The sequence below is a fragment of the Nicotiana tomentosiformis genome, chromosome 10 (assembly GCF_000390325.3).
Source record: "Nicotiana tomentosiformis chromosome 10, ASM39032v3, whole genome shotgun sequence".
Lineage (NCBI taxonomy): Eukaryota > Viridiplantae > Streptophyta > Magnoliopsida > Solanales > Solanaceae > Nicotiana > Nicotiana tomentosiformis.
In genome coordinates this window covers 32,109,154-32,124,422 of record NC_090821.1, presented here as the reverse complement: position 1 = coordinate 32,124,422, position 15,269 = coordinate 32,109,154, and the positions used below count along the sequence as shown (strand labels likewise).

Genomic DNA, 15,269 nt, shown 5'->3' with positions numbered 1-15,269 from the left:
TCTTTCTTTCATTCTCTATCGTGCGGATTTGTTTGAACCCTTGCTCTTGTATTCACTCACACATGGCAAGGACACATTCTTTTGGAACAACGGTGCAGGTTCAAGTAACCCAGGATAGACCCATGGAGGTTGAGGCCGAGGCTAAGATAAGAGTAGAGCACGCGGGGCAGTTAGGGGCCTTGCTAGAGTAGCCACTAAGGAGCCACTAGTAGACCCAGCTGAGTGAGTAGATTCCTGATCATATTGAGCCGGTGGGACAAGCTCGAGCTCAAGAGAGACCTAGTGCTACACCTAGACTCCAGGAGACTTTGGCTCATGGTATGACTCAGGCGGGTGTGATCTCGGTTTCCCTAGCTACTTCACAGGCTGGGGAGGAGCCCAGGCTCTCGCTGCACATGTTGCGCCCCATTTTCTCGTGAAAGCGGGTTGCGACATGTGATAAATCTTTAAAATGGGTATTAAAAGAGAAGAGCCACCTAATGATTTGAGGTGCGTTAGGACACTTATGTGCAAGTAACTCTGATTAAAACTAGTTTATGTCACCAAAGATCGGGTAAGGGCTCAAATTCCCTCGAAGAAAAGGGGTTAGGCATTCTTCGAGATCCATAACTGTTGTTCCTACCCGAATTTTAAGCTATGTAGGATTATTAGATTATAGTTGTCCTATGTGAATAAGTAAATTAAAGGAAGATAGGGCGGAATCGAAATATCCAGCTAATATGTGAACAAATATAAAGAAGATTGCGCATATGAAGGAAGTAGACTATACATTAATAAGTGATTGGTGTAATATTTTAAGGACTATAAGGTACAACCTAGTTTGATCTAAGTTCAAATAAACAAGGGCGCAAGTAGTAAGCGTATAGGGGGGAGGGGGATCCTATATTTTTTAGCCTAAATGATCACCTCGTGAAACATAAAAAATACTTCGCAACTCCCTTAGGGTAGGGGTTGCTCGTATTATTCAGCGGGCACATACTATCATCTCCTGCTACCCAATTACTATCTTAAATTTGTTTGCCCCGGAGCACTCTAGTTCAATTCTAAATCGCATCCTATGCGTGCATTACCCGTCCTATGCCTTTGGTCCAGGAGGCTTTGTGTCACGACCCAAAAACCAGCCCGTCGTGATGGCACTTAACCTAGGAATCCAGTCCAATCATATCACACTGGAATAAATAAACAAGAATACATGTATGTGATGAATGAGTAAAAAATCTCATGATCCTGGACTGCTAAATGACATACTAAAGTGTAGGCATGTGCAAAGTGTGTTATCGTAGCTAAAATCGGCAATTTCATCACAGAATAGCATTTATCAAGTTCATTCAGGGATTAAACCTCTATGGAGCCTCAAACATGGCTCAAATAGTTCACACAATGTTACAAATATGAGAAATATCATAGCTTAAGGCTTAACAGCCAATACTAGGCTTTTCATAGCCTAAGCACAACCCGAGCATGGATAAATATCCTCAGTGTTAGAACATGGGCTCAAACCCCACACATATACCTATAGTACGTAGCTATTACAAATAATTCAGGCAACTAGTGCCTCAACCAAGTTTAGATAAAATACTTACCTCAAACAAGCCAAAACAATACTGAGCAAGCCAAACAATACTCTAGAAATGCCGTCTTGCGCGTATCAACCTCTGAACGGCTCGAAACTAGCCAAAAGAATGTCAAGAAAATCAAATAATGCCAAAGGAAACAAACCCAAACGATAAAGGTAGAATGTTTAATCAAAAGCACGAAGTCAACCAAAAAGTAAACAAAAGTCAATGTTGGGCCCACCTTGGATTCTGAATCCAAGCATACCCGAGCGAAGCCCTAACCAAAACAAGCTCACATGAACAAAAACTAACTTAATCGGAGTCGGATAGCTCAACCAATTCGCCAAAACATCGCTCTTGGGTGTTCATAACCCAAGAGTCCAACCCACACTAGTTGGGTCCCATAACTCCCGAAAGACTCCTCCAAAACTAGCCAAATTCAAGTATGATGTTTCCCTAATATAAGAGGACAAAACCCCAAAAGGAATCGAGAAATAAATGCCTCTAACTCATTTTAAACTTTTAAAATTTTTGACATAACCCTAGGTCTTGATTTAAAGAATTAAATGGGATTTCAATTAAAATCGTGGATTAAAGCTTAAACCAAGGGAATGAATCAAAGGAAAATACTTAGGTTATGGTTTAGACCTTACCCCATGGAAGAACATCCTTGAATTCTCTCAATGCCAAACTTTCAAGATAAGAAAAAAACTCCAACAACATTAATAGCCAAAAACGCCTAGTTGTTCTGCCTCGTTTCTTGTGCTAAACGATCCTGAAACTTGCTTTTGATGCCTCCAATGGATTCCTCGTAAATTTCAAGTCAAGTTAGGAATTTGAATCACTCCATTTGACCTTATAATAAAGGAGATATGTTGGTTTCAATATTTGGATTTGGAAATAGTGCAGATTTTTAAATACGAATTCAGTGTCAATTTCGTAATTAATCGGACAAATCTAGCAACCCAATTCTTAGTAAAATGACATACATTCCTCATACGATGTCGAAACTTGATGATTTCAGTTGCCATGGTTCCAAAATTATGATACAGATATAATGGTTTAGTCGAAACATGAGTCAGAGGCTGTTTGCTCTATATGGTAACTTTTATGTTCAAATCGATGTCGAAACCGAAAACAATCACCATACAACCCAAACTTATCCAAAACTCATCTGAATTTAACCAAACTTTGTGGACATGTACAAAATTATCATACGAACTTATAGAAATAATTATAACCCGATTCAGAGTTCGTTTACCCAAAAGTCAAACCTTGGTCAACTCTTCCAACTTAAAGGTTCTAAAACAAGAATTATTCTTCAAAATCAATCCCGAACCGCTCGAAAACTGAAACCAACCATACACGCAAGTCATGATACATAATATGAGGCTACTCAAAGTCTCAGCCCACCAAATGGAATGTTAAAGCTCAAAACGATCGATCGGGTCGTTACATTCTCCCCCACTTAAACATACGTTCGTCCTCCAACGTGCCAAGAGTCTATCCAAAGACATCAAATCTCCTTATACCCTCACCATACACATAACTATGGGTGATCCCATGTCACCCCAATCCATATAAGCCCAACACCACCACCTAACAGAGGATCCTTACTTCAACCTTAGTCCATAAACCTTAAAACCCAAATCCCCAACATCCGGAACTCATTATATGACCCGATTCTTGCATCTATGCACCGTATAACTCTGAAAAAACTGTATCAATCCATAACCATATCTCAAGACATAATCACATAATATACCATATAACTCAAATACTCATAGCGATAACTTTCCACCACAATAGATGCTTGATAACTAACCCGACACCGGTAACAAACCTTATCAACTAAAATCTTGTTCTGAACCTTCGTACACTGCCAATGATAAAAGAAACATATAGAAACTCATAACCACCCATCACATTAACAAGTAGTGGAGCTCTCTTGCCTGATAAGAACCATATCCAAAATCTAAGTTGACTAGGGACACAATTCTTGTAAACATACCTTATTCAAATCCGATGGCACTCATTTCAGGCCTAATAACCTCAACTCATCAAGTACAAGCTACTCAACCGACCTGTCACACAAATCCTACTTAGAGCCACATACCATGCAATCCGTACACCAACGAACAATAACTTAAATATACCCAATGATGGAAAGAGAATGGAAATGAAGAAACCATCCTGCCAGCTCAACAGATACCACCACGAAGCGCAATGCTATCAATCCACCAGACAGGGGGAAACATAACACACGAAATAAGCACAAACGATCATATCCTAGCATAACGCCGCCGCAATGTATGACCCAATCTTAATACCGGTCCATATGAAATACCTCATTCCATAATGCTCAAAATCAATAACAACGCATAATTTGACATCAAGTACACAAAGTGCATGACCATAACCATGGAGAAGCGAATAGCACAATATAACACATCCCAAAAAGACCATAACTGAGGCGCAATCAACCATTCAACATTCTAATAACCATTTCGCTCAAACTCTGCTACAATGCCCAAACAGAACCGCATCGGGTGTGCATATAATCAACAAATAACAATCCCTCGTAGCATATAATAGTAACACATAGAACATATCAGAATACGAAAAAGGTCAATTGGATCCAAATGACACACCTTACAACAATAATGGTGTTGAGTCAACAAATTTGACCAGGTGTAGAATACACATCCTCATTGGGCCTACCAATGGACCCCAATTCAACTCTGGTCATCCCTAAATGGATAAATGGCCCTCCAAACGTCCTCAATGACATAACCATAGCACGTACTACCATCTAGCTAACTTTGGCCACATCTTCAAAGTCCGTAACCCCCAAAACAATATGCTTCTGAGAACTCCTAGACTCCAAATTCCATAGAACATAATAATCGCCATAGCCGATCCCAACTCCACCACTCGAATGACTAACACATCTATCATACATAATCATCCCCACGAGAAATACTTCTATAATTCTTCCATGCCACATAGCAAAATCTGAACATCAGCAGTCGGTCAACCAGGCAAGTACCGCAATACCAATGAAGCATCCGTAAGTCAAAACACAGTGCGCCTTCTGATATGCGCACCCTTCTCAGGCAATACCAAGTAGTAATAGAATTCATCTAGTAATCTAAAACTGTCCATGTTGTCTACGAATTCATGACCTTCCCTTCAAAACTCAATCGTGACCTTGCACATGCAAATCTCAATCCCACACGACGCACCGCATATATCATGACATTATATGAAAAGCATGAGAATCTCATAATCAACTCTAAGTCATCAGCAGAATACATACCTGATCAGTCATAAACCTTCCATTTGATCCAGTCCAGGAGAAAATCACAATATGCAACATGCTCCTCACACAAGTAGGAAATATCCATCTCAAATCATGGTAGAAACCATCCAGAACTCTTCGAAACCCATTTCCACATAACCAAGCCATCAAAAGTGAATCTTTCTAGCTCAACCAAGCCACACAGGTCGTCAAACCCAAGAGTATTGCCACAAAACACATGTAGAGACTCACCACATCATAAGAACCCAAAGAACCGATCATATGCATTACCATGCTGATCCAACCTACTACCAAGCTATCCTATTTCTTCGAGTTCCTTCCGAATTACCCACAACTTGACACTTCTCCTTGCTAGAACACCACGATCCTTTTCCAAAGCTCACCATAAGAGATCTTAGCATAAAACCACACTGCCCTAAGGCCTATAAGCCGATGTATTCCCTCTTAAGCACCATAAAGTACCACAATCGAGACCTTCTATGAATCTAAAGTCATTTCCTTCACCTTCCTGATATTAAAATGTATAATTCATAATGATATAGAAATACCACGAGTCTTGACACTGTCTAGTGTAAATCTCATATTCTAGCCATAAACATATTTGAAAAATTCTCAATTGCTACATCTAAATCTTGAATCCTCTAGAACCTTCTCAAGAGTCATCCACTCTGTTCAAATCTCAATTGCACCGCCCAAACAGGCCGAACGACTTGTGCCCCATTAACATGACAACACCCAAAGGAGTAACTGCCTTAACTTAACCGAGCAAATTCCAACTCCATGTGCATTATATCCTTCACGAATAACAACTCAATCATTCCATGATTCCCATATACCCATAAAGTGTAATACACCATGCATCCAGAAATTTACTTGCTTAAGTCATCCTCAAAACCAACCTCTGCAAGTCATAATCGATCCACGAGTATGCCTCATATTGAAATCAATACAACACATAACCATGCAATCAAATCGTCAATAGTAGACTCTCCCCCTTGGCTTAAAGCCATAGAACAAAACACTCGATAACTCACAATGCCCATGTAAGGTCTTGTAAAAATTTCACCTAAAACCTAGAGTTTCATGGTGCCGAGATAGACTATTGTATTTGAGGGTTGTAGAAAACCCGAAATTTCATGGTGCCGAGGTACAGACTTTTTGGGTTGAATAGAACGTTGGGGAGTTGAAGAAATATTATTGTAGAACAGGGCATTTCTACGGTCCATTATACGACCGCTGATCCGCCGCATAGTGAAGCATAGAAATTTGACAATTTGGAGCTTGTTTTGCGGACAATTATGCGACCGTATAATCGTTTTGCGGGCTACACATCCATTGCAAAACCAGCATGATGATTTTTGGAGGGAGATTCTGTGGTCCATTATGCGGCCGCATAATTGATATGCAGGCCATAGACCTAGCCACAGACTAGGCCAGACCAGCCCAATTTTTGGAACCGTTTCTGCGGTCCATTTTGCGGGCCGCAGACCTGATCTGTAGTGCACTCTGCGACCGCAGAGTTGAGTTCGGAGGGTCTATTTTTTGATTTTTAAAACCTGACCCCATTTGATTAAAATCCATTAGGTCTCATTTAGAAGGTAAAAATCTGCCATTTTAGAGTGAGGGGAGTGCGTTAGAGAGAGAGAGATAGAGGAGGAAGCCCCAAGCACTTTTTTCATCAACCCTTGCTCAATCTTTTAAATTCAACAAGGAAAACTCACAAGGTCTGCACCCAAAAGGTAAGATTCTACTCCCTAGCCCTCAATTTCGGGATTGGACTGAAAGTAGATAATGAGAAGTGTGATTCTTGAGTGTTTTTTTTTTGCATGCATGTACCATCAAGGTTAGTGGGAAGGTTATTGAGTGCAAATGTGTAAACACTGGGTTATGGGATGATGAAATCCACCATAGGAGAACCTTGAAACCTTAATGCACACCTAGTGCTTGATAAAATGCTCAAATAAGCTGAAACCCGGAGTATCTTCCTAATTATGGTTCAAATTTGTCATGTTTCTAATAGATTAAAGTCGCTAGGATTTTCGAAACATTGTAGTAATTTATGAAAGCTCAAGCAAGGAATGTTGGCTAAACTTCTCTTGTAGAATCGATTTCCATGATGTCCTCGTAAGTTGCAATTATGATTGGCTCAAATTCTTATTTCTCATGTTCCGAGCCCTTCCTAATAGATTTGATTATTCCAGAATAAAGTTGTGTTAAAAGATGTATGTACTCAAAATGTGTTCCAAATGTTCCTATCATATCATGATTCACTCTGAGAATGTAATCTAGTATGATCAATGTACCAAAGGTGTTGTGATTTAAAAATCATGTTTCAATTGCAAGTTAGTATGCCTAATTGTGGAAGAGAAACTCAATGTGCTTAAGACTCATGTTCGCCGATATGTGTACTTAAAGTTTTGATTTGAAATTCTCTTATTGATGATAATCCATAGTAACGCTTGAAAGTTATAGGGGTGAGTATGTAATACGAAATACGGTCGACGTGCCGAGAATGATATTACAATTGTGGCCACTAGTGCCAATGAAATGGATATATGTGTGAAAAATTATGAAATGAGTTGTAAATTCTCTAAATAATAAAGGCTTTGGGAGTATCATTTAGTCACTGAGGAAGGGTAGGTCGAAATAACCTAACCCTGAAACTACACGTGCTGGTGTAGGAGTGATTGAGGGGTAAATCCCCATGTTGATGTGATGAGATTGTCTCCCCGTATATGGGATGAGATTGATGTATTGAGATATTTCCCTTAAATGGGATGAGATTATTGCTAGCGAGATGTGATGTGATGTCGACCCACATGGCTTTGTGTTGAGACGGCTTAGCCGATCAGGCTGAGATCGGACGCCATGACGCGCACTGATAAGTTGGTATTTTACTAACTTACCTATACTTCATACTTAGACTTTTGTATGATTTTGCTGAGAAACTAAGGCGTGTATTGAGTTTATTGGCATATTTAAGGTATCATATGATTTGGAGTAGATACGAAAGAAAACAAGTCAAAATATGTAAACTTGGAAAAAATGGATTACTGCCAGTTAATGCTTTGTGCGATAGCAGAGAGTTATATGCGATCGCAGAAGTCCAGGAGAAAGAAGTGATGCGAACGCGAAGAAGAAAGCCAGGTCAGCGGCTGGTCAACTATACTACGCGAACGCGTGGGTTGTTAAACAATCGCGAAGTATATCATATGTTGTTCACTGCGATCGCATAGCATTATAACTAGGCAGAAATTGGGTAGTTATGGCATTTCACGTTTTGGACCCCCAAACCATTTAATACACAACCTACCTCATTTGTAAAAGGTCTTTGGCTTATTTTTTAGTCTCTTGACTGAGAAGATACGTTTTGGAGCTAGTGTTCTTGCACACTCACTTGGGTCTTGAATATTTGAAGGTTTTGGTTGTTAATTTCTTGCCCATTTATGTTCATTTCTTCATTTCCTTCCTTTGTATTGAATATCTAAGTGTGTAGTATTTTTTCAACACTTGAATCTCTTTTATGGGAATATTCATATTTAAAGTATGGATTAATTATCTTGTTGTGCTTACGTATTGAACGATTTTTATTTATTGTGAAGTGACTTATTATTTCTTTAATTATTCTTGTTCTTTAATATTTCCAAAGGGATTAGATAACCCTAGGAATCACCCATTAACTTCGAATTAATTTTGGAAAATATAATTTGGGGTTGGAAAAGATTAATTAACAAGAACTTGAGGCATTAACCATCACTTTATAGATTCTACCTAGGGATAGGATTGAACTATATGTAGCCATATTCGGGTGTGCTTAATCTCTTAATTATTTTAGGGATAATTCAATTAGGAAGTCTTGTTAGTGTCACGACCCAAACCGATGGGCCGTGACGGGCACCCGATACCTTACTCAACCGAGTATCAACGTAACGTATATTTCATATCATACTATCATAAGTAAATGAGCCGGAAAGGCTATCATGAGATAACTAGAATAAAACATGAGGAAATACTCGACATAGGATGACCCAACATGACATACCGTCTTATACAAATGACATACGGGCCTATAAGGCCTGCACGATCCTTTATGTACTCAAAACATAGGCCGACAAGGCCATACAAGTATCCATATACATGAAATCTATCTACAAGCCTCTAAGAGTAGATAAAGACCATAAAGGTCGGGACAGGGCTCCGCCATACCAATCAATACATGCCCAAATCATACTCACCAAATAAGCAATTCTGGAGTAAATGGAGCGCACCAACACCTTCCGCTGAGCTGATAGCCTACGTGGAGGACTCTCAACCTGTGTTTCGGGACCTACAGGTATGAAATGCACTGTCCCCATGCAAAAGGGACATCAGTACAAATAATGTACCGAGTATGTAAGGAATGAAAATCAGTAAATAAAAGATTTATAATGTAAGTCTGAATAGCTCTGTGAATCATTTAATATTTATAATGTCGTGCATATGCGTATAAATGTCATATCATGCATAGGTATATGCGTACATCACATCATCAAGCCTCTGAGGGCATCCCATCATATCATCTCGGCCACTGTGGGCAAAATCATCAACATATACCAACTGATCAGGTGGTGGTGCGTATATAACGCTGTAACCTTTTTCCATGTTCCATATACATATAATATACACGTATATAACGCCATATGGTCATGGGTAAATGTACATGTATAAATGAATGAAATGCATAAGAAGTACGTTAATAAGATTTCTCGGAATGTCATAAGATCAATATGCCTTCGGATAAACTTTATCAACTATGTATTTTTCTAAGACCCATGAATAGAAGATATAATAATAAGACAAATGGGGAATCAAGGACATAGGCACCCCTAGCACTTCTATGAATAGAGTCATTTATGAAAGTTGCGCCTTTGCTCATTTCATTTGTATAATATGGATCGTGCCAAAATGAAAGAAGGGATAGCCTTAACATACCTGAGCCGATTCTCTTAACAATCCCTCTAACCCACATCTTTTGCGAAAAACACGGAACGACGAATCGATGTAGGGAAAAATCAGTATGATATTCATGCTGCTATAGTATTAAGCAGCTTCATATGAATTGTTGAAGCAAATCACGTTGCTATTGCAAAATTTGTGTGATACTTGCTGAAGAGGATCCATTACATTGTTGATTAGATATAAGCATCTCTCTTTGTAAATTAAATAGATCTTTTATCTTAGTTGGTGTGGGCCCCACTTTGCATGATGACTTGGCCAACAATTCTAATTAATTTGTTAACTTGTTAATCTCTCACTAACCAATAATTAACCAATTACTCACACAATTAAGAATTATCTCAAATTACTTAAAATACTAATCACTTTTAACACACTTTATATACCATACTATCATAGTCATGTGGTACTTTGTATGGCACTTGTCATGACCCAAACCGATGGGCCATGTCGAGTGCCCGAGTCCTACTTGTTGAACACCCCTAAGCATGCGTTTATGATAAAAACATGAATTAAATGGCAGGTCATAAATAGCATATGTCAATAAACTGCTGAATTACGTGAATGACATATGCGAGGAAAACATGTCCAAAAGACATATATACATATACATAAGGAATACAGTAGGGCGAGCAGGCGATGCTACTATAGACAACTACACGTCTAAGACTGGAAGCCGACAAGGCCACATACTATCCACTATACATAACTGTTTACATACCTCTAATAGAATGTACAACTGTATAAAGGAAGGGACTGGGCCCCGTCGTACCCATATCTACATACCAAAAATAGCGTACCAAAACTAGTAACAACTCCGGATCAAGTGGAGCACACCAACTCTCATTAATCAACGATCCTAAAAAGAGGGACTGTCAGCCTATCTACCTGCACCTGCGGGTATGAAACGCAGCGTCCCCAGGCAAAAGGAACATCAGTACAAATAATGTACCGAGTTTGTAAGGCATGAAAATCAGTACATAAAGACATAGATGAAACATGGAGTAAAGAATTTCACCTGTGAGTCTAAATAACTTTGTGAATCCTGAAACATTTATAATGTCATGCACGTGCGTATAAATAACGTATCATGCATAGGTATAGGTGTACATAACACCATCAAGTCTCTGAGGGCATCCCATCATATCATCTCGGCCTCTGTGGGCAAAATCATCAACATATACAAGCTCATCAGGTGGTGGTACCTATATAATGCCGTAACCTTTTCCTATATCCCATATACATATAATATACGCATATGTAACGCCATCTGGTCATTGGTCAATGTACATGTATAAATGAATGAAATTCATAAGAAACACGTTAATAAGATTTCTCAGAATGTCATAAGATCAATATGCCTTTCGGATAAACTTAATCAACTACGTATTTTTCTGAGATCCATGAACAGAAGATATAATAAAATTCACATGAGGAATCAAGATCATAGGCACCCCTAATATCGTTCCCGAGCTTACATTAGTTAACTTACGGCGAAACTTTAACGTACGAAATGCGGGATGTAACATCCTTCCCCAACATCGAACCATCCTATAGACAACCTACACTTCCGTCCGTAAAGAGCTTTGTATGGAGCCATCTGAATACTAGAATGATAGCTATTATTATACGCGAACTCAATAAGCGGCAAATGATCATCCCAGCTACCCTTGAAGTCTATCACACAAGCCCATAACTTATCCTCCAATATCTGAATAGTATGCTCGGCATGTCCGTCTATCTGGGGATGAAATGATGTACTAAGACTTACCTGAGTACCCAATCCTTTTTGAAAGGACCTCCAGAAATTAGCTGTAAACTGAGCATCTCTATCCGAGATAATAGATATAGGGACACCATGAAGTCGTACTATCTCCTTAATATAAATCCTTGTATAATCGTTTGCGGAATATGTAGTCCTAACGGGCAGAAAATGGGCTGATTTTGCAAGTCTATCAACAATCACCCATATAGAATTGAACTTACGCTGGGTACGAGGTAAGCCTATGATGAAATCCATATTGATTACTTCCCACTTCCAAGTCGGAATCTCTATAGCCTGCAATAATCCACTAGGTTTTTGATGCTCAATCTTAACCTGCTGACAGTTAGGGCACTGAGCAATAAACTTTGCTATATCCTTTTTCATTCCGTCCCACCAATATATTTCCCTAATATCATGATATATTTTTGTTGCTCCTTGATGGATAGAATAATGAGAATAGTGAGTTTCTCCCATAACCCGCCGACGCAGCCCCCGCAACATTTGGAACACATAATCATCCTCGACATCTGAGGACCCCATATTCTGCAATCTCAAATGGTATCTTCTCCATCTGAGGGGTTGTATCCCTATAATGAGCTAACACAGGATCCTCGTACTGGCGTTCCTTCACTTTAGTTCCTAAAGAGGATGTTGTTGTGTCCTGAATAGTAATTCCAGTATCACTTGAGTCCAGTAATTGAACTCCGAGACTAGCTAGCTGATGAATGTCATGAGCTCTCCCACTCTTCTCTGGTTGTAAACATGACATGCTACCCATAGATCTATGGCTTAGGGCATCAGCTACTACATTCGCCTTCCCTGGATGGTATAAAATATCAATGTCATAGTCTTTCAGTAGCTCCAACCATCTCTTATGGCGTAAATTCAATTCCTTTTGCTTGAAGATATACTAAAGGCTTTTATGATCCATATAGATATCAATATGAACACCGTACAAGTAGTTTCTCCACATCTTTAGTGCATGAATCACCGAGTCTAACTCTAAATCATGGGTCGGGTAATTCTTCTCGTGATTTCTTTGTTGTCTAGAAGCATAAGCTACAACCTTACCATGCTGCATTAGTACATAACCCAATCCAACGCCCGAAGCATCACAATAGATAACATAACCATCGGTCCCCTCTGGGAGCATTAGAACCGGTGCTGAAGTTAATCTATCCTTCAATGCCTGAAAACCCCGTTCGCAAGCATGAGTCCATTGAAACTTAGCTCCCTTCTGAGTCAACTTTGTCAATGGTGCTGAAAGAGAAGAAAATCCCTCTACAAATCTCCTATAATAACCTGCCAAGCTGAGGAAGCTACGAACCTCCGTCAGTGTCGTAGGTCTAGGCCAAGTCTTTACTCCCCCAATCTTTTGTCTATCAACACGGATACCTTCACCTGAAATATTATGCCCAAGGAAAGCTATAGAATTCAACCATATGTAGAACTTTGCATACAACTTCCCTTTTTGTAGAACTTTGAGCACAATACGCAAGTGATCTGCATGCTCAGTCTCGGAACGAGAATATACCAATATATCATCAATAAATACAATCACGAACAGATCTAGAAAAAGGTCTGAGCACACGGTTCATCAACTCCATGAATACTGTTGGGGCATTGGTCAAACCAAATGACATAACACAAAACTCAAAGTGTCCATATCTGATCCTGAATTGACTCAGAAAGCGGTTAAGTTCCAATGGTCTGATGCTTGTGAAAGGAGCTTCCAGGAGTTGAAATCAAGATTGACTATGACAGCAGTGTTGACCCTGCCAGGGGGCACCGATGAGTTTGTGGTATATTGCGATGCTTCAAAAATTGGGCTTATGTGTGTATTAATGCAACACGGCAAGGTTATAGCTTATGCTTCTAGAAAACTCAAGAATCATGAAAAGAACTATCCAACACATGACGTAGAACTTGCGACGGTGGTTTTTACATTGAATATTTGGCGTCATTATTTGTATGGGGTCCATGTGGATGTATTCACGGACCATAAGAGCCTTCAATATATTTCCAAACAAAAGGAGCTGAATCTAAGGTAGAGAAGATGGCTTGAGTTACTCAAGGATTATGACATCGATATCCAATATCACCCGGGGAAAGCCAATGTGGCGGCGGATGCTCTTAGCCGTACGTCTATGGGTATTTTGGCTCACTTGGAGGTATGTCAGAGGCCGTTGGCCAGGGAGGTTCGCCAGTTAGCTAGTTTGGGAGTTCGTCTTGCGGATTCTAGTGAAGGAGTGGTAATTGTGTAGAATAGGGCTGAATCATTGCTTCATTTTGGAAGTCAAAGAGAAGCAATACAACAATCCATTGTATGTACAACTGAAGGAGAGAATTGATAAACATAAAACTATGACATTTACTCTTGGCACCGATGATGGTACACTAAGTTACTAAGGATGCCTGTGTGTTCCAGATGTAGATGGTCTCCAGGAAAGAATCATGACCGAGGCTCACACTACTAGGTATTCCGTGCACCCAGGTTCTACGAAGATGTATCATGATCTCAAGGAAGTCTATTGGTGGAATGACATTAAAAGGAATATGGCGGACTTTGTGGCTAGGTGTTTGAATTGTTAGCAAGTGAAGGCCGAACACCAACGGCCTGATGGGTTGGCACAGAACATAGAAATTCGTTTGTGGAAGCGGGAATTAATTAATATGGATTTTGTGGTAGGATTACCACGCAGTCCGCGCAAGTTTGACTAAATTTGGGTGATTGTGGATCGACTCATGAAATCAACACATACAGCGGAACAATATGCTCAATTGTATATCAAGGAAATAGTCAGGCTACATGGTACTCCAGTTTCTACCATTTTCGATCGATGGTATTACTTCACGGCCAATTTTTGGAAGAAATTTCAGCAAGGTTTGGGTACTCAGGTAAATCTTAGTACAACCTTCCATCCACAGACCGACGGGAAGGAAGAGCGGACTATTCAGACGCTTGAGGATATGTTTCGTGCTTGTGTTCTTGACTTGAAGAGGAACTGGGATGATCATTTGCCACTCATAGTGTTTGCTTATAATAACAGCTTTCATGCTAGTATCAAAATGGAACCATTTGAGGCATTGTATGGTAGGAGATGTAGATCTCCCATTGGGTGGTTCGAAATTGGGGAAGCAGAGTTGATAGGACCACACCGCGTGTATCAGGCTATGGAAAACGTTAAGATCATTAAGGAGCGGTTGAAGACTGCTCAGAGTCATCAGAGGTCCTATTCGGATGTTCGTCGTAGGGATTTGGAGTTCAAAGAAGATTATTGGGTATTCTTGAAAATTTCCCCCACGAAAGGTGTAATGTGATTTGGTAAGAAAGGGAAATTGAGTATGAGGTATGTCAGACTGTACAGAATCAATCAGAGGATCGGTGGGGTGGCGTACAAGCTTGAGCTACCACCCGAGATGTCATTAGTGCATCCAGTATTCCACGTGTCTATGTTGAAGAGAGAAGTTGGAGATCCGACACTCATTGTTCCGGTTGAGGCTATTGAGGTTAATGGGGAATTGACGTATGAAGAGATTCCAGTTTTTATTATTGATCGGGAAGTCCGAAAGATGAGAAATAAAGAAATTGCATCCGTGAAAGTGCTATGGCGAAACCAACAGGTTGAAG

At 39.8% G+C, this 15,269-nt stretch overlaps 1 protein-coding gene across 1 annotated transcript; it reads right to left on the bottom strand.

Annotated features, from left to right (window-relative positions):
* Nucleotides 1–12,152: 12,152 nt before the first annotated feature.
* LOC138899963 (uncharacterized) lies at nucleotides 12,153–13,602 on the bottom strand. The gene is made up of 4 exons (XM_070186665.1): nucleotides 13,584–13,602; nucleotides 12,966–13,039; nucleotides 12,710–12,827; nucleotides 12,153–12,457 (listed from the first exon to the last, which is right to left on the bottom strand). Exons 1-4 carry the CDS (start codon nucleotides 13,600–13,602, stop codon nucleotides 12,153–12,155), a joined length of 516 nt encoding a protein of 171 aa, XP_070042766.1.
* Nucleotides 13,603–15,269: the final 1,667 nt, after the last annotated feature.